Source organism: Nannospalax galili, unplaced genomic scaffold, assembly GCF_000622305.1.
Source record: "Nannospalax galili isolate Female #2095 unplaced genomic scaffold, S.galili_v1.0 scaffold433, whole genome shotgun sequence".
Lineage (NCBI taxonomy): Eukaryota > Metazoa > Chordata > Mammalia > Rodentia > Spalacidae > Nannospalax > Nannospalax galili.
The window spans coordinates 9,691,025-9,710,853 of record NW_008338715.1 but is presented as its reverse complement, the minus strand read 5'-3'; the positions used below and the strand labels follow the sequence as shown (position 1 = coordinate 9,710,853).

General features: G+C 41.0%; 2 protein-coding genes and 1 pseudogene across 3 annotated transcripts in view; all 3 read left to right on the top strand.

The window, feature by feature from the left end:
* Positions 1–12,617, top strand: part of Paics (phosphoribosylaminoimidazole carboxylase and phosphoribosylaminoimidazolesuccinocarboxamide synthase) — an 18,743-nt gene extending 6,126 nt beyond the window's left edge. Inside the window, exons 2-10 of one of the 2 annotated variants that reach the window (XM_029563596.1) lie at positions 285–482; positions 4,523–4,701; positions 5,137–5,162; positions 5,363–5,516; positions 5,904–6,017; positions 6,593–6,676; positions 8,811–8,991; positions 11,401–11,559; positions 11,983–12,617. In XM_029563596.1, the coding sequence (XP_029419456.1) occupies positions 285–482; positions 4,523–4,701; positions 5,137–5,162; positions 5,363–5,516; positions 5,904–6,017; positions 6,593–6,676; positions 8,811–8,991; positions 11,401–11,559; positions 11,983–12,149 (1,262 nt within the window). In that variant the 3' untranslated portion in view covers positions 12,150–12,617. Of the gene's footprint in view, positions 1–284; positions 483–4,522; positions 4,702–5,136; positions 5,317–5,362; positions 5,517–5,903; positions 6,018–6,592; positions 6,677–8,810; positions 8,992–11,400; positions 11,560–11,982 lie in introns of both variants that reach the window. The other variant, XM_008833296.3, reaches the window with a different exon arrangement.
* Positions 1,954–4,516, top strand: LOC115070410 (annotated as a pseudogene).
* A 6,647-nt stretch (positions 12,618–19,264) lies between the features above and the next one.
* Positions 19,265–19,829, top strand: part of Srp72 (signal recognition particle 72) — a 33,633-nt gene continuing 33,068 nt past the window's right edge. The window contains exon 1 of the mRNA XM_008833295.3: positions 19,265–19,422. Within this exon, the coding sequence (XP_008831517.1) occupies positions 19,314–19,422 (109 nt within the window). The 5' untranslated portion in view covers positions 19,265–19,313. The remainder of the gene's footprint in view (positions 19,423–19,829) is intronic.

Sequence of the window (19,829 nt, the reverse complement as noted above, 5' to 3'; positions counted from 1 at the left end):
TATCAGAAAATTTAGGATTATTTCTTGTTCTGCAAATACTAAATATGCAGCCTCAACTTCTTTGAGTCTTAGTTTATTCATCTTTTTATTAATATAATTAAACAAGCTCATAAAATTATGGGTTGGTACATGAGAAAAATACCTTGAAAAGGTTCTATGCATATGATTTAATTTTTATTAATATTATTACTTATGTATTCAGGGATTTATCATTTTAGCTGATTGAGTCTTTAATGTTCAGAAAATCTTCCTCAAATCTGATATAATTCTGTTTATTTCCACAGTATTGAACATTGGTAAAAAGCTCTATGAGGGTAAAACAAAAGAAGTCTATGAACTGTTAGATAGTCCAGGAAGAGTCCTCCTGCAGTCCAAGGACCAAATTACAGCAGGAAATGCAGCTAGAAAGAACCACCTGGAAGGAAAAGCAGCCATCTCCAATAAAATCACTAGTTGTATCTTTCAGTTGTTACAGGAAGCAGGTAAGTGTTTGCCCACATTGCCTCTCCCTCATCTGTCTGTTTCTGCCTTTCATACCCTTCTCCTGGGGAGACAAAATAACTTGGATTAAGAACATGTTATACTTAGTTGTATTATTTTTTTACTATTAAAGTGGAAGCAGGTGACACCTTGCCTTCTTTATTCACACTGATCTCTTGTTGAGAGATGACTTCATTTGAATTAACAGCCTCTTTGGGGATGTCTCACAGGCCAAGTTAATTATAATAAAATCAAGCCAAGAGCTCTTAAGTTTCACCAACATTTTATTGGTTTGAAAGTAATAATGTCATTTAGTTAAAAGAAGTCACCTTAACCCGGAGGAGTATAGCTCAGTGATAGACTACTTGCTTAGCATGCGTAAAGCCCTGTATTCAATCTCCAATACTACACCCCTCAAAAAAATTTAGGTGAAAGAGACTTTAACAGTTTGCTACGATTCTTTTATATTTTACTTATTTTTTTTTTTTTTTTATGGTGTATGAGTGTATTGGCCTGCATGTATGTAAGTGCACCTGTATCATACAATGCCTGCTGAGGTCAGAAGAGGGTGTCGGGTCCACTGGATTGGAGTTGCGGATGGTTGTTAGCCATCTTTTGGGTGCTGGGGATCATTTGTAAGAGCAGCCGGTGCTCTTAACTGCTGAGCTGTCTCTTCAGCCCAGTTTGTTACAATTCTTACCAGCCACATGAATCCCCTAATCAAAGTTCCTCCTCAAGGCCATCTTTAGGAATTCAGCTATGAAAGAACCCTTTCTGATGTTTGTAGCTCTACATAATGTCCTGAAATTTACTCCTTAGAATGCTACACAGTTGTTCTGCCCATTGGAGGCAATGCAGGATTTTAAGCCGCCTTCCACTTGAAAACCCTGAAAAGTATATAGAGAGAATATTTGGAATGCAAATTAAGCCGCTGCCCCCCCCCCCCCCCGTGTTAGCCACCTAGTAGTTAATTTGTAATGTATGGAGTCTTGGCTAATAAAATTTAAGCACTTCCCATACTGTGGAAGATGCCTATTTTCCTTGGATCGTGTATCTGTGTAGTCTTGGATCCTTAATTAAAAACTTTATTCTGGCCAGGCGTGGTGGCGCATGCCTGTAGTCCCAGCACTTGGGAGGCAGAGGCAGGCAGATCTCTGTGAGTTCAAGGCCAGCCTGGTCTACATAGTGAGTTCCAGGACAGCTGGGGCTACAGGGAGACCCTGCTTCAAACAAACTAACAAACAAACCAGCTGCAATGAGAAAAAAAATGAAAAAAAACAAAAACAAAAAAACTTTATTCTTTGTTCCCTGCCAGTACCAATTTTATTTTAATAATCTTTCTCTCATTCCAGTATTCTCAATCTCTCATTCTAGTATTCTTAGTTGCCCTGTGATTTCTTAGAGGGTCCAGTTAGCATTAGTCTTTCTTATATCTAAAGGGAAATTAAATGCATTTGTTTTCAAGCGAGATAGATGACCTTCAGAAAAATAAGGTAATTCATGTTAAATCTGTTCTGACAATACAGTTCTAGAGTTGTCTTGTAAAGTATCCTCTTTTCCAATTTTAAGTTAGTTTGAAAGGAAAGGGCTATTTGTAAATCTTAATTGTTTCCACACCATAAATCCCTCTGTACATTAAAAAAAAATCATTGCTTTATTAAATCTAAAGGAAACCCCCACCCCTGTGGCTCCCAAGTCATGGGCTCTAGAACTTTTACTTCAGGATTTCTTTGGTTGGTGGTTTCCCAGTGACTGGAACATTTCTGAAAATGAATCAAAGTAAATTTAGATTCCTTTTGTTGAAGATGAGGGTCTCATATGTTCAACCTCTAGTAAGAGCCTCGTGGCAGGAACATATGCAAGAGGGGAAGCTTACATTGGGAGACAAGAAGCTGGGCATTGTAGGGAGGTGGTAGCTAGTCCTTATATAAAAACTCAGTCTGGTGAGAAAGGGTTCCATGAAACCTATATTTTTTTTCTCCCATATAAAGGAAATTTTTAGGAGCTAGAGAAATTGCTCAGTGGTTAAGAGCAATTACTGTATAACCATGAGGATCTGAGTTTGGATCCCATTACTCATTATGTAGGAAGAAGGGCATGGTCTCATGGATGCTTGTAACCCCAGTGCTGGGGAAGTAGAGAGACAGAATTGCTGGAGTTTGCTGGCTGCTAGCCTAGTTGAAAAACACATGTCCCAGGTTTAGGGATAGACCCTGCCTCAAAGGAATAAGGCAAAGAATGGTATGGGACAACATTTATGTCCTCCTCTGGTCTGTGCAAGTCAAAAACTATATACAGGTGCACATACACCACACTCACAAAAATAAAAGTACATATTTCAGGGGTGTATAACTTGGATGTTAGCGGTAAGGAAACTGGTTTAAAAGATTATTTAATACCTGCCATATGGAATAAGTGATTCACTGACATTTATGCTAACAATGTGGTACACTTCACTTCACCATGCATTTCCAGAATGTTTTCACTGTTCCAGAGAGAAATCCTGTACCCTTAAACAAAAATTGTCCATTGCTTTATCAGTACTTTGTAACCTCTTGTTTGTTTTCCTGTCCTTATGAATTTCCCTATTGTAGTTGCTTAGTGTATAACTGGAGTCTTATGTATTTGTTTATTTCCTTATCTTTGATTTTCTGTCTTAGCTTTTCTGTAACAGTCTAGGTAAGAGAAAGGAATGGAAGAACACATATTTTCTGTGCTTTTGGGCAAAGTAGCTGCTGTGTTCTTGATAGATACCTGATGGATACTCTTTCAAAGATCATTCAATTAAAAGAAAAGGTATCTGCAGAATTTAGGGCTGCTTCTGAAAGTATTAATGAATGAAGAGTGAAACACCTGCCTGGAAGCCAGGTCTCCAGGCCTAGTGCTTGCTTTGCTGTGTGAAATTGTCTTTACTATTTTCATAAATACTAGGAAACCTTTTTTTTTTTCCCTTTCACTTTTTTCATCATGACATTTTCTTTTTGATGGGGTGTTTTGAGATGACTCAGCAAGTAAAGCGCTTGTCTGACAAGCCTGACTAGCCTTGATTTCAGTCCCCAGATCCATTACAAAAGTGGAAGAGGACTGACTCTGGAAAGTTGTTCTCTGATGACTATACAATAATAATAAATTTAAAAAGAAAACCTTCAGAAAACCTTTGTTGTTCCTTAGGGGTTTTTTTTACCATTTTCATTTAAAAAAAATCATTGCTGCCCTCCAGCACCTTACCGCTGCTGCTCCGGACAGCCTTCCGGAGCCTGCTGGACTCCCCGGTGGCCCGCTAGATCACCCAGACTTGAAGCATATCAACCCAGTGGTTTTAAAACACTGTCATGCAGCAGTTGCAGCATACATACTGGAGGCAGGAAAGCACGGTGGCATGGACACAGCTGCTTTAAGCTCTCACCTAGAAGACTGTAAATTTGACCAGGAGAAAATAGAACTGTTTTCCATGGAATATCAGAAAAAGAGTTCCCTGGAAATCCTACTGAGAAGTATAGGCAGATCTCTCCCTCACATAACTGATGTTTCTAGGTGCTTGGAATATCAGATAAAGACCAGTCAGCTTCATAAGATGTACAGACCTTCATATTTGTTAACCTTAAATGTAGAGAACAATGATTCCCAGCCTTACTCAGAGATTAGTTTTAGTTGCAGCATGGAACAATTGCAGGACTTGGTGGGAAAACTTAAAGATGCTTCGAAAAGCCTGGAAAGAGCCACCTAGTTGTGAGCTGGGCAGACAGAGGATGGAGGAGCATGAGGGAAGCCAGGACTGCCTCGCCCCACCAGACCCCATTCTCAGAGCTGAACATCCCCCTGCGGGGGTACCCATGCCACCCTGACCTGCTCCGGGTGTACCGGCTCCCACACATTTTTTTTATGCACGTGAAAGCGTTAAGCGGGTTAAGTGCCTGTGAGGGTGAGTCTACGTCATCTTCCATTCAGTCTTCCCCAGGCCTTGCTGTCCCCGATTAAACACGGTGTCCCCCCCAAAAAATCATTGCTTTTTTTTTTTAACCCTTTTAATATCAATATGTAGGTATCAAAACTGCTTTCACTAAAAAATGTGGAGAGACAGCTTTCATCGCTCCTCAGTGTGAAATGATTCCAATTGAATGGGTTTGCCGAAGAATAGCTACAGGCTCTTTTCTCAAAAGAAATCCTGGTGTGAAGGAAGGATATAAGTTTTACCCTCCTAAAGTGGAGATGTTTTTTAAGGTAATTATTTTATATTTTTGTGACTTGTATACTTTAAAACCAAATTTAGAATTACAAACTTAAATGGTTAAATATTGTTTGGTACTGCAGATGTCATTCTAGAAATTATGTCAATAAAATAAACTTCGAGTAGCTAAATCAGATTTTTTATTTGAATCAAAATATTTTTTAATTAAATTGATAGTTCTTAGGAATCCATATTCAAAGGACTTTAGTTTTTCTTAAAAGTCCAGAGTTCTTTGATTTAAATTAACTACTAGCTGGTCCTGGTGGCACACACCGTTAATCCCAGTGTTGGGGTGGCAGAGGCAGGCAGATTTCTATGAGAGCGAAGCTGTCTTAGTCTATATAGGGAGTTCTAGGATAGCTGGGGTTTCAAGGATATCTTGTCTCGAAAAAGACATAAATAACTGGGCTACTATGATTTGTTCACAGGATGATGCCAATAATGATCCACAGTGGTCTGAAGAACAACTCATTGCTGCAAAATTCTGTTTTGCTGGACTTGTCATAGGCCAGGCTGAAGTGGATATCATGAGTCATGCAACACAAGCTATTTTTGAAATATTGGAGAAAGCCTGGTTGCCCCAGAACTGTACACTGGTAGATATGAAGGTACTGATAAAATAAGGAGATTTAAAAGTTAAGGTGATCCACAGTGGTCTGAAGAACAACTCATTGCTGCAAAATTCTGTTTTGCTGGACTTGTCATAGGCCAGGCTGAAGTGGATATCATGAGTCATGCAACACAAGCTATTTTTGAAATATTGGAGAAAGCCTGGTTGCCCCAGAACTGTACACTGGTAGATATGAAGGTACTGATAAAATAAGGAGATTTAAAAGTTAAGGTTATAAGCTGGGTGTGGTGGCACACGCCTTTAATCCCAGCACTCGGGAGGCAGAGGCAGGTGGATCTCTGTGAGTTCAAGGCCAGCCTGGTCTACATAGTGAGGTCCAGGACAGCGGGGGCTACAGGGAGACCCTGTCTCAAAAAGACAAAAAAAAAAAAAAATACATGTACTCTTGGAAATTCATTTATTTTGATATATCACAGTGAAAGATTTATCGTCCTCTTTTTTTTTTTTTTTTTTTTAAAAAAAAAAAAAAAAAAAAAAAAAAAAAAAAAATTGTAGTTAGTTAAGAAATATCTTTAAGAGTGTAATTTTAAAAAATAATTTTCCTTGGCAATATACTGTTTCTAGATTGAATTTGGTGTCGATATAACTACCAAAGAGATTGTTCTTGCTGATGTTATTGATAATGATTCCTGGAGACTCTGGCCATCTGGAGATCGGAGCCTGCAGAAAGACAAACAGGTAACTGATGCTTTGGATTTACATTATCTTTGTGTAAGCTTAAGCTGTGGAAGGAGATAGGAAATCTCTTCCCATGGAAATAGACCTCAGTAGTATAGCACTTGCTTAACGTCTACAAAGCCCTGAATTCAGTCTTTAGTAACAAAAATTAAAAGCAAACAACAGAGATCTCCTATATCCTGATATGGAATACTTAAGCTTACAATGTACATCTGTTTATTATCTTTAGACTCTCAAACAATAACAGAACAAGTATTGCCCTTGTTTATCTAATTAAAAACTAGGGTTCTAAAATGATAAGTATCTTCACAGGTATGAGTGTATGTGACAGATCTGGGACTGTACATCATGTCTTGTGCCCTTATCAGGCTCTATTTCTCCTAACAAAATAAAGGCAAGATGCTCTTATACATTAGAATTCTCAAGGCAGTTAGTTGTTCAGAAAGCATTTAACCTGAACTTTCTTTTAAGAAATGAATTTATATATTGCAATGTTTTCACATCTCTTGAAATAAAAGTAAGTGTTAGATACAGGAGAAACTTGTTTTCTAAACTTTTTCTACCTTATTTTCTAGTGTTACCGGGACCTCAAAGAAGTAACTCCTGAAGGCCTCCAGATGGTAAAGAAAAACTTTGAGTGGGTTGCAGATAAAATAGAGGTAATTCTTTCCTAATAAACCTGTACTGTACATTACGTGCTTTTTTCTTTTTTTATTTATTTTGTTTTATTTTACATGTATGCATGTGTTGCCTGCATGTAGGTAACTGCACCCATGTTGTGCAGTGCCCGAGAAGGTTAGAATAGGCTGTCGGATCCCCTGGGACTGGAGTTATAGTTGTTAGCTACCATGTGGGTACTGGGATTTGAACCTGGGTCTTCTGCAAGAATAACCAATGTTCTTAACTGCTGAGCTATCTCTTGAACCCCATGCTTTTTATTTTTCAAAGAAATTGTTTCAGTGGGCTGAGGAAAGAGCCCACTGGTTGATAAAGTACTTGACTTGTAAGCATGACCCATGTAGAATTTAGAGATCAGGTGTGGTGCCCATTTGTAATCCCAAGGTTTGGAAGGTGGGGACAGGCACCCTGGGGCTTCCTGGTCAGCTGCGTACTTCTTGGTGAGTTCCAGGTTAGTGAGAATCGAGGAAGGGGGTGTGGGTGTGTGAATAAGTAAAGTGGGTTAAAGGGTAGATTTGTTTGTCATAATTTCTCAGTGGGTAGAGCACTTACTTGCTGTGAAACCCTGATGACCTGAGTCTAATCTCTGGAACACACATAAAGGTGGAGGAGAGAACCAACTCCACAGAATTGTTCTCTGACCTCCACAAGTGCACATGCAGACACAATAAATAAAATGTTTTATAAAACAAGAGTTGAATGCTACCTGAGGAACAACATCTGAAGTTGTCCTCTGCACTCCATACACTCCCCAAAAAGAACATTTTTTTCAAGCTAGGTATGGTACATACCTGCAATCCTAGCTATTCTAGAGAGTGATAACACGAGGATTCTTAATTCCCAGGCCAGTGTGGGCACCCTAATTGAGACTCTGCTCAAGAAAATAGAAAATCCTTGTTTGAAAATAAAATGTAAGAGGCAAAGTGCATTTATTTTCAGTGACTTTCAAAGAGAGGAACACCTTTAGGGACCATCCATGGCATACTACCTACTCTATGAAAGTTCATTGGGACTTATTACTTGTGTTATGATCACTTAGAACATACTTCCAAGAGAACATATATTTGGAGTTCAAAGCAATGGACTACAAAGATTTATAACCTAACCTAATTTGATTGATCATGCCTTAAAACATCTAGGAAAGAGAAAGCCCTTGGAATGAAATATTTTATGTTCTAGTTTCCTGAATATTAAGAGAGTTATTTATGCTTTTCATTAGTAAAAACAGCTTATGTGATAAAGTCTTGTCTGTAAGCAAGTGAGGTAGCAACATACCTGTCCTCTTATTCAGGCTAAGGCCCTAGGATTGCAAGTTTGAGGCAAGCCTGAGGGACATAGCAAGACCCTGTCTCAATAAGGAAAAAAAAAAAAACTTACCTGTTAGGTATTAGTTATGAAACAAACTTTCCTTAATGTGGAGAAATTTTTTTTTAATATTTTTCTGCTTAAATTTGGTCTGTTAAGAAAATACGGGGCTAGAGAGATGGCTCAGCAGTTAAGAGCACTGTCTGCTCTTGCAGTAGACTTGGGTATGAATCCCAGCACCCACATGGACGCTAACAACCGTCCAGAACTCCCAATTCCAGGGATCTGATGCCTCCTTCTGGCCTCAGGCATAGCATGTCTTGGGTTCACTTACATATACATACAGGCGTTACACTCATACACATAAAAATACAAATTTTTTTATGAAAGAAAATGCTTGGGCTTGGGATGTAGCTCATTTTACAAGTGCTTGCCTAGTGTGCCTGAAGCCCTAAATTTGATCCCTAGTAGTGCATAAAACTAGGTGTGGTGGTACACACCTGTGATCCCAACACTTAGGAGATACAGGCAGGAGGAGCAGACATTTAGGGTCATCTTCTGCTATCTGTGGAGTTCCAGGTCAGCCTGTGCTATGTGAGACCCTCTAAAAGTAAGAGAAAGGAGAAGGATAAAAAAAAGAAAAATACTGGAGCCAGGCATCCCAGTCCTTGACGGATGGAGGAAGGTCATCTTCAGCTACATAACATCCTATTTCAAGACCCCAAGAAAAAAAAATACGGCATTCTTAACGGTGCTCATTCCTATGCTTAGCTATTTCTGTCTTTTCATATTCATATTTTTCTTTTCCAGTTGCTTCTGAAATCAGAAAGTCAGTGCAGAGTTGTAGTGTTAATGGGTTCAACTTCTGATCTTAGTCACTGTGAGAAAATCAAGAAGGCTTGTGGAAGTTTTGGGATTCCATGTAAACTTCGGGTAACATCTGCTCATAAAGGACCAGATGAAACTCTGAGGATTAAAGCAGAATATGAAGGTAAATGTCAAATAACTACAGAGTTTAAGGTATTTGTGGTTTTAAAGATTTAAAAATACATTATTTTAGAATAATAATTCTCAAAAGAGCTTTTCCATATTTCTAGTTCTGTGGCATGCCTACACCTTCATTATACATTTCAGAAGCTTACAAAAGATGAAGGAAAGGAAATTCAAAATACAAGCATAGAAAATAGACGTGTTGCACTAGATTTTCTTCCCTTTCCCCTTCTTTGGAGGTCCCAGGGCTCACAGACTAACATAAGACATTTTTAGTTTGGATTTTGTACTGTTTTATGACATTTGGGGGTGGGAAGTGACTCCCCAGAACTGGCTTCCCATAACCCATATGCCATTCAAGCTTGCCATAGTCTCCATCAGCTTTGCCGAGCACTGCGCCTACGTAAGACCCATTTCAAGACCCATTGCATGTCTGTACCCCACCAGACACTGCAGTTCACCCCTGCAGCCCCACACACCCTTTCTCCAGCCCCACGTTGCTGGCCTAACTCTCCCCAGCTAACTCTCCGTCTCCCCCAGCAGCTCTACCCCTCTTCCCGGGGTGCTCTTTGTCTTGCCCCTTGGCTGGCTTACACTCTTCAGAGGAATGAGTAATTTTCCAGTTATAAGATGAGACCCATGAGGACCTCTTTGTCTCATGAGCATCCTTCAAGCATTGTTTCTAGGGTCTTCCCATCAGAAAAGAGCACCATATCAGCTGCAGAAAGCTGAAGAACAGATCCTCTGCTGTCTTTAACTGCCAGTCTTCCCTAGAAGCAAACATAAAGCCGTAATTTTGAGATGTAGTACATTAAATAAATGGTAGGGTATCATTGATCTAAATAGTAAAGCCCTGGGGGCTGGAGAGGTGGTTAAGAGTTATGGCTACTTTTGCAGAGGACTGGGATTCAGTTGTCAGTACCCATATCACAGCCAACAGCCATCTGTAACTCCAGTTCCAGGGGATCCAGTGCCATCTTCTGGCAGTGCACGACATGGTTGCACTTACATGCAGATGAAACACATATAAAATAGAAATAGATAAAATATTAAAGTCCTGTGTTCACAACAAAACATTTCTTAAGTGGAAGAAAATGTTTGACTATCCTTTCTAAAGGTTATTGCTACAGAAGTAGAGGTAATAGTGGGGAAGAGACTTGAGAACCCTTTAATAAGCTAATGAAGGTTAGAATTTGTCCAGGAAAATTCAAATAATGTGAAATTTTTATAGTGTAGCTCATTGGTAGTGTATTCAGCATGCAAAAGACCCAGAGTTCAATGTTCAGTACCATATAAAACGAGGTATAGTAATTACACATGGTAATCTTAGCACTTGGTAGGATAAAACCAGGAGGATTGCTGTAAGTTCAAGGTGAGCCTGAGCTACGGAGAAGTCTATATGTCAGAAAAGGGGAAGTTTGCCAGTCTGCTTCAAGAAAGAAAAGGGTAATTTTTAATTTCATAAGAAAATAACAATGCTCAAGAGATGTTAGATATTATCAGGGATTCTTAAGTTTGAAATTTTTGTGTGCACCTTTTTTGTTGCTGGAGATGATTAAGCCTGTAGCATCAAGCATGCCAAGCACTTGAATTTTGAGAGCTGTGCTGCCCCAATCTTAGATACTGTATTATTCAGGAAGTGTTTCAAAACCTCTAGTCACTACTCAATGAGTCTCCCCCTACCCTCTTGAAGGACCACTCAACACAAAAGATGCCTGTTCAATTAAGTTCTTGTTTGGCTGAACCAAAGTAGCTGTAGCAGAAGGAAACCATAAGCCGGCCTCACTAGCCTCATGGCTTTCCCTCATACTTCTGTAGTAGTTGCTTTTCTGTTGCTATGAGAAAATGCCATGACCAAAAGCAACTTATAGAAAGAAGCATGTCTTTCGGTGTATGGTTCCAGGGGAAGAATCCAACTGTGGGAGGCATGGCAGTAGGCGTCTGGAGCAAGGAAGCTGAGAGATGACATCTCCAGCTGCAATACCAAGCAGAGAGAATAAACTGGAAGTGGGGTAGGCTATGAACTCTCAAAGCCTGCACCAGTGACACACTTGGAGCAAGTCTACACCTCCTAAAGGTTCCATGACTTCCCAAAATGGTGCCAGCTAGGGACCAAGTGTTCCAATACCTGAGCCTAAGATGGGGGAGGGGGGAGCACTTCTCATTCAAACCTCACCAACTATAGATCTCAAAGATGATCTATAGCCTATTCTACCTAGGTTATTTGGTGCCTTGCTTCGCACATGCTAGGGAAGTACTACCTGTAGGTGGTATGTTTTACTTGTATGTGTGTGCAGGCATACATGTGGAGGTCAGAGTATGACTTGGGGCAGTCCTTACCCACTGAGCCATCTCACCAGCCCGAGGACTTAACAAAATAAACCTAACTGTAATCTTGTAATTTCCCTAGGGGATGGCATTCCCACTGTATTTGTGGCAGTGGCAGGCAGAAGCAATGGTTTGGGACCAGTGATGTCTGCTAATACTGCATATCCAGTTATCAGCTGTCCTCCCATCACACCAGACTGGGGAGCTCAGGATGTGTGGTCATCTCTTCGACTACCCAGTGGTAAGACACTAGATAATTTTTAGTATTCTGTATCCCCAAAATTTCAAGGTTTAATCTCATTACCTATTATCTCACCTCAGCAATTATATTTTATTGCATATATAACCCCAGCCTACTATTTTATACTTACTTGCTAAGTATACATTTCTAAGCGATTAAAGCTTGAGTTTGTTGGGGCGTGGTGTACGCCTTTAATCCCAGAGCTTGGGAGGCAGAAGCAGAAGCAGAGGCAGGTGGATCTCTGTGAGTTCGAGGCCAGCCTGGTCTACATAGCGAGTTCCAGGTCAGCTGGGGCTACAGGGAGACTCTGTCTCAAAAAGACCAGAAAAAAAAAAAAAACCAACTTGAGTTTATTATAGTTCTTTAAAATTTATTTTTAAGCTGCCAGCTCAATTTTCCATCTTTAACTTTCTGAACCAATAGGTCTTGGCTGTTCGACCATACTTTCTCCAGAAGGATCGGCTCAGTTTGCTGCTCAGATATTTGGGTTAAATAACCATTTGGTATGGGCCAAACTACGAGCAAGCATATTGAACACGTGGATATCCCTAAAGCAAGCTGACAAGAAAATCAAAGAATGCAATTTCTGAGAGATAATGTCATTTTTAATTTTTAGGAGAAAGTTACATATTCCTAGCTTAGCTATGAAAAAAATTAAATTTACTAGTGAACAAATGCTTCTCTAGATTGGTGGGCTGAAAGACTTATCTGTTGGTATTTGTAATATTTTTTAACTTTGTATGGTGGCATGGGCCTGTAATCCCAGCATTTTGGTGGTAGAGGCACCATGATCACTTCAAGGAAGCCTTGTGCTAAGTAATGGGTTCAACACTTAATTTCACCCACTGTAATAGTCATTGTTGGATAGGTAACATAAGAGCAAAGAAATAGTTTATGTGGCTAGAGAGTTGGCTCAGCAGTTAAGACTACATGCTGTTCTTGCAGAGGGCTTACATTGTACATGGTAAGAAAAATGTATTCTCACTGTGTGGTTTGTAAGTTGTATGGGAGCCGTATTAGTTGTTATCTAAGAAAATAAATAATTTTGTGAATCTATGGCTAATGTGTTTTTGTGCTTTAGTGGGGTTTTGTTTTTGTAATGGAGATAGTGGAACCATAGGGTCTTGCTTTGTACATACTAGGCAAGCATACCTATAAGCCTCACCTTTACCACTGGTTTGCTTGTAGATTGTGTGTGTGTGTGGAGATTAGTGGTAGAGGTGTGGAAAACAAAATGAGATGGTGGAAGTCATGGAAAGGTGAATTTTGTGAGGTCTTTGAGTATCAGGACAATTCTGTGGGAAAGAACAGTCATCTTTGCCATTGCAATAAAAGATTGGATAATCTGCCTTTGTGGGTCACAAACTTAGATTCTTCTCTCTCTTTTTTAGTCTTTTTGAGACAGTTTCCCTATAACCCCAGCTGTCCTGGAACTTGCTATGTAGGCCAGGTTGGCCTCAATCTCACAGAGAACCACCTGCCTCTGCCTCCCAAGTGCTAGGATTAAAGGTGTATACCACCATGCCTGGCCACAAACATATGTATGTTTTATGGATATAAGTGTATTGCTTTCATGTATGTAAGTGCACCTGTGTCATGCAATGCCCATAAAGGTCAGAAGAGGGCATCGGATCCCCTGGAACTGGAGTTCCGGACAGTTATTAGCCATGTGGGTGCTGGGACGCCAACCCAGGTCCTCTGCATTTTTTGCTGTCATACACTTGTACATTTTAGTTCTTTAAAGGACCTCTTTTTGTTTTTGTTTTTAAACAACACATTAAAATCTATTAATGACTAGTACTTGATCTTCATTTCCAGGACACCTCAATCACAATGGCTATAGTAATTCTCTGTTGAATTGTAAACTCTAAGAAGGAAATAACTTTACACTATCAGTTTACTTTTCTCATTACCTGAAAGAAGCAACTTAAGAGTAGAGTTCTTTAGCTCACAGTTTGAGAGTTCATTTCATCAAGGCAGAGAAGGCATGCTGCAGGATCCTAAGGCAGCAAGTTGTGCTGTTTCCACAGGAAGCAGAGATAACTCCTGGTGCTCAGTTAATTTTTTCCTTTTTACTCAGTCTAGGACCCAACCCAAAGGTTGAGCAGTCATAAGTTACTTAAAGCATTCTGAAAACACCCTCATGGACATATCCAGAGGTACTCTTAAGTCCTGTCAAATTAATAGTGAAGATTAATCATCATACTTTGACTCTTATGCTTAGCTATAATTAGAGATGAGAGAATTGTAATTTTTCTTTAATGTTTTAGTTTTTTTTTTTTTATGTATATGAGTGTATTGCCTGCAATAATGTCTTCGGAGGTCAGAAGAATGCATCAGATTCCCCTGAAACTGGAGTTATGGATGGTGGTAAGCCACCATGTGAGTGCTGGGGAATTGAACCTGGGTCCTCAGTGCTCTTTACCGATGAGCCATCTCTCCAGCCCTGAGAATTGTAATTTTTAAAAAATAATAATTTATGTATATGCCTGTATTGTGTGCACACAGGTAAGTGCACTTGTGTCATGCAGTGCCCTAGGAGGACAGAAGAGGCTGTTGGATTCCCCTGGAACTGGAGTTACAGTTTTTAGCTGCCATGTGGGTGCTGGGATTCGAATCCCGGGCTTCTGCAAGAACAACCAGTGTTCTTAACTGCTGAGCCATCCTCTCCAACCCAAGAATTGTAAGAGATTTTACACTTTTTTTTTTTGGTCTCTGAGACAGGGTCTCCCTGTAGTCCCAACTGGCCTGGAACTCGCTATGTAGACCAGGCTGGCCTGGAACTCGCCTCTGCCTCCCAAATGCTGGGAATAGAGGCGTATACCACCACCCCGGGCAGCACATGAAAAAAAATTTCTTTTTAATATTTTATTATTTTTATTTTATGTGTATGAGTATATTGCCTGCATGTAGTAAGTGCACCCGTGTTGTGCAATGGCCTTGGAGGACAGAAGAGATGTCAGATCCCCTGGAATTTAGCTGCCATGTGGGTGCTGGGATTCGAACTCAGGTCTTCTGCAAGAACAACCAGTGTTCTTAACCACTGAGCCATCTCTCCAGCCCCTCCACATGAAAATTTTAAAACAAATTTAAACTGGTGAATAGGACTGACCATTATCAATGGGAATTTACTGTTATAGCTGAACCCTACATCCTCAGTAGTATAGTTCATCAATGCTAAGTCTGTCTGAAATTTTTTTTTATAAAAATATATGCAAACTTGTATTGATTTCCATATGTTCATGGGTAAACATAAAAGGAAGGAAAACTGCAAATAATGTAATTCTATTTACTGAGACATTGCTTCATGTAGTGTAGGTTGGTATCAAACTTGATATATACCTGAGGATTACTTCTGATCCAATCTTCCTGATTGCTGGAATTACAAGTGTGTAACACCACACCTAGTTTATGTGGTGGTAGGAATTGAATCCATACTTTTTTGGTTGTTAAGCAAATATTCTACCGAGTTATATCCCCAGACCAAGTTTTTAAACTTTTATTATAAGCATGCTTAGAATTGCTGTTGCTTCCATGCCTAATGCTATGAAAATCAAGTTAAACCATGTCCTGATATATGACTAGATTTCATAGTATCCATTTGACAATCTATGTGGAAGATAAATTGGTTGTAATTCATCATGAAAATTACCCTGACCGATATTTTTATCAACTAGATTTGTTTCTGAGAATATGTAAGAAAGGCAATGTGACATGCCATGGAACATCTGCAAACTGCCATCATTCAGCATGAGTCCTTAGAACACCAAGTTTGGTGGTACAACTGTAATCCGAGCACACAGGAGGCAAGCATTTAGGATTTTGCGGAGCTAAGCAACACGTTTGTCTCATGAGATTTGTTAGTGTATGATAAGGTACATGGAAGCATCTCTGGAATAATAATAAATCTCCAGATCTATCCATATAAAAGTAAGTATTTGAGTACCTACATAAAGGCTAATTTTATTCACTTGCCTAGGCTGACAGCCCAGGTAGAAGATACTGCGCGTGCGTGTGTGTGTGCATAGCATTAAATCAGAAGACTGAGTAAAAAGATTGCTTCACCAGTCTGTTGAAGGCTAATCTAAAAAGGGAGCAAATGTGAATTTGTACTCTACTTGATCTGGGAAATACATCTCTTGCCCTCAGTAATCACTCAGGACATCATGTCTAGACCAGAACTATTTTTCCTAGCTTGCAGACAGCAGACTGTGAGGCTTCACACACACAAACACAATTCCTTCTCTGGCGATCTCCCACAAATGCATCCTGTAACCTATGTACAAGATCCTGGGAATGCAATAGTAAGACTGAATTTCTGCCCTCAATAAGTTCTGGTGTCTTTCAGGGACAGTTTGAAAACACTACTAAATAGCTCTTCATGTTTGGGGTGTTTTCTTTTTTACCATTTGGGTATTGAACACCAGGGGGCCTTGGGCATGCTAGACAAATGATTACCATTGAGTTAAAACCTTAGTCCTTCTGGTAAAAGAAAGGAGCCAGGGGCTCCTCCCAACCCCATGGGACCCCTGAGGAACAAATCCTCTAACGACCTCAAGAGTAAAAACAAATCAGTTTATCTGGTCCAATTGTATGTCCTTAAACACCCAAAAGGGAAGTATAACCAAAGATTAAAGGGGCCAACATAATATCATAAGAGCATACATATACATAACTAAAAGTTACTCGACAAACAACAAAGCCAGACAGGCGATACCTTCAGTCGAGTTGTTGGCTAGGATAGATAAAGGCTCTTCCAGACAGTAACCCAACATACTACTGGAAAAATGAACAGCAGACCCCAATTCTGTCCAAAGGAAAACTGCCAATGGATTGCCGTAGATGAGGAACAGCTGACCCTCCTGGAACAGGGACCTCTGGCTGACTAGATTTACCAGAAGGGCAGACAAGGGGAATGGATGAGGGTGCTGACAACACAGTGGACAGCGACAGGGATGGCAGAGTATGGAGCCTCTAGTGGGAGAGGAAGGCTGTCTATCTGACGAGTTTGTATTCATGCTCAGATGCCGAGGAGCTCAGAAGGTGGGCGACTGAGACCAGTGATAGTCATGTATATAGAGATTAGAAATGCATGTGAAAACATCCAATGTCAATTGCATTGAAAAAGAATTTTTCTGTATGAAACTGTGTATTTTAATAATGAAATGGAGATCTTTTTTAAAGGTTAAAACGTCATTTAATTTATGTCTTATAGGGTTTATACTGAGTACAATATTGTATAACTGTAATAATTCAACTGTAAACCTAAAAATTTACAGCCAATTTTGAAAGTGATGCATCCTACCTCAGGAAACCGTTATTGAATATGTCAATTGTGTTGTAATGATATGCTTCTTCTAAGTATGTTATTAAATAAATACTTTTTAAAAATTAAAAAAAAAAAACCTTAGTCCTTTAAATGATCCTAATGTGAAATGATAGGGTGCTTTTGATAGGGTCTTTCTGAGCTCTAAAGAAAAAAAAATGTTTTGAAAAGGAGGGATTCTTTAAAAAAAAAAAATTCTGTTTTTCTGCATGTAATGTTAAGTGCACTGTGTCATGCAATGCCTGTGGATGCCAGAAGATGGCATCAGATCCCCTGGAACTGAGTTAGCTGCCATGTGGGCTGGGAACTGAACCAGGATCCTCTCCAAGAGCAGCCACTACTCTTAACTTCTGAGCCATCTGTCAGACCCAAAAGGAGGGATTCCAATGCTTCAGTTCATTCTCATTTTCCTAATTTTTTGTCATAGAACCTAGCACACTACCTAGTATATTTTCATTTGCTTGTCCCTTCCAAATAGAAAGTGCATTCCTCAAGCACACTGGATATCTTGTTAACTTCATCCCAGCAACTGCTGTAATTCCTAGTACTGGCATTTACATGACACTGGAATACTTGTTGAATGTGTAACTCCCAAAGGTATGGGGACATGGAACTATGAGGACTGGTGTGTGCAAGGCAGTTAGGGAGTGTGCTATAGTTGGGATCTTGAATGTCCTCCAAAGGCCTATGTCTTAAATGTGTGAGAACCTTTGGCACTGTTCACAAGTGATGATACCCTTAGGAGACAGAGCCTACTGGAGAGTGCCTTTGGGGATGTACCCTTGAAAGAGATGCTGTGGGACTATGGCCCATCCTCTCTTTCTCAGCTACCATAGGGTGATGAGCTTTTATCTACTACCATGGGCTTTCCATTATGATGTGCTTCCTCACCACAGTCCCAAAGCAACAGAGCCAACCTACCATGGGCTACAATCTGAAACCATGTCCCCCAAATAAGTTCAGTATCATATATTACAATGAGTGACCACATGTGAAAGTTGGCAGGTACCATTCAACAACCAGGAGCTAGACAATTTTAGCCCTCAACTCACAGGTAAGAAACATGAAGTAAAATTCATTCCATTTAAAAGGAGTTTAAAAGCAGGGATGGAGAGATGGTGCAATTAGAGCACTAGCTCTTGCAGAGGAATTGGGTTCCGTTCTCAGCACCCACGTGGCAGCTAACAGTCATCCATAACTCCAGTTCCAGGCGATCCAGTACCATCTTCTGACCACCACAGGCATTGCAGGACACAGTGCACTTTCATAAATGCAAAGACATTGTTTAAAAGCTGAGTAGGAACTGCATTAGGTAATTGTAAAAAGTAGTAACAGTAAGCAAAATAAAAATGGTCTCTGGCCTCAGAACTCTAGACCATTCCGGTGAGATGGGCCTTAAAGGATGTAAGTACTCAATAGAGAGCCTTGGGCTGAAGTTGCAGGGAAATGGTAAAAACACTTGCCTCACACGAATAAGACTGCCCTCCAGCACCAATGGGGGGAGCCTTAGAACTACAATATTGCCCACCTAGATAAATAATTACATGGGTTGTTGGGAAAGAAGAGGTAGAAGGTTGTAAAATACCTGTCTGGAGCAAGTCATTCAGTAAAATGCCATGCCCCATCAAGTTAATAGGTATCCATTATATTCTTGCATAGGAACCCATTACCCAAGGCTTAAATTCCTGTTTCTCCAATGTGTACGTACCAGATGTATGAATTATCTTTTATTCCTGGAACATACTTTATCCCCACCTTACAGTGGGTGAAACTGAAATGTGGGAGTTTTTTTACTGTAGGGGCTCTTCATCAGTCGTATAATCTGGTTCAGAACTTGGGCATTCTCACCCCGTGAGCTTTCAACCCACTGCTCCTGAACTGTAGTTCAAAGGACGGCTACGCTTTTTCCACCAAACTGTTTTGCACTGACGGATTTCTTCTCCGTTACCTTTCATTGCGTTTTCTTCTGTGTCAGACAGCCCATCACTTGCCACAGACTCAACCCCAGGTCCTCTTAATCACTGTCGAGCCCTCAATTCCTCCGTCCAGCATTCTGAAGCACCCCTGCAGAGCGTGCCGCTGCCCGCTTCCTTCGAGTGGCTCCCTCAGCTTTAGTTAGCACTTGATAGCCCTTTCTCCGGTGGCCGTCGCCCACCCACACCTGAGCACAGTGGTGACCCAGGGTGCATGCAGCTTTGGGCGGACGCTACTTGGTGAGCCTCTTCTAAATTCTCTTCGGAATTCGCCGCCTCTTTCCTGCAGTCCGCATCCGGACAAGTCTCTAATGACGTGCACGTCTAGCCACGAGACCGGAGGTTACAACCGCCAACGCCAGTTTAGGGACACCTAGCAACCGCCGACTTCCTCCTCCGCTCGGCCCACTCCGGGATCCTCTTCCGGGGCAGAGGTCGCCCCCCCCAGCTCCAAGATGGCGAGCGGCGGCAGCGTCGGGGTGTCGGTTCCTGCGCTGTGGAGTGAAGTGAACCGTTATGGCCAGAACGGCGACTTCACGCGCGCCCTCAAGACCGTCAACAAGAGTAAGTGTCGGGCGGCAGGGCTGTCCGGGGGACGCCGCCCGTGTCTAGCGCGCTACCCCGGGCCGGGGGCTCCGCTGCGCGCTCCGGCTCGGCCCCTATCCGGTGCCGCCGCGGCCCGGGCCGATAGCTCAGGTCCACGTGTACTTCCCTCCGTCCCCGCCGGACGGACGACGCGAGGGACGGATTTAAAGAGACCGCAGCCCCAGGAACTGCGTCCAGACTGTTCTTGATTTCTGCTTCGCAAAGATGTCACATCGACTTTTCTTGTTCGTCATCTTGAGCGAGGTGATCGGAACAGTGTCGCTAAGGCAACTTGCTTGCTGGGGCTGGGCAGGGGAAGGAGCCTGCCTGTACATGTAGCATCCAAGCTGTTGCTGACTGGGTGGAAGCTGTGCGATTAGAAAACG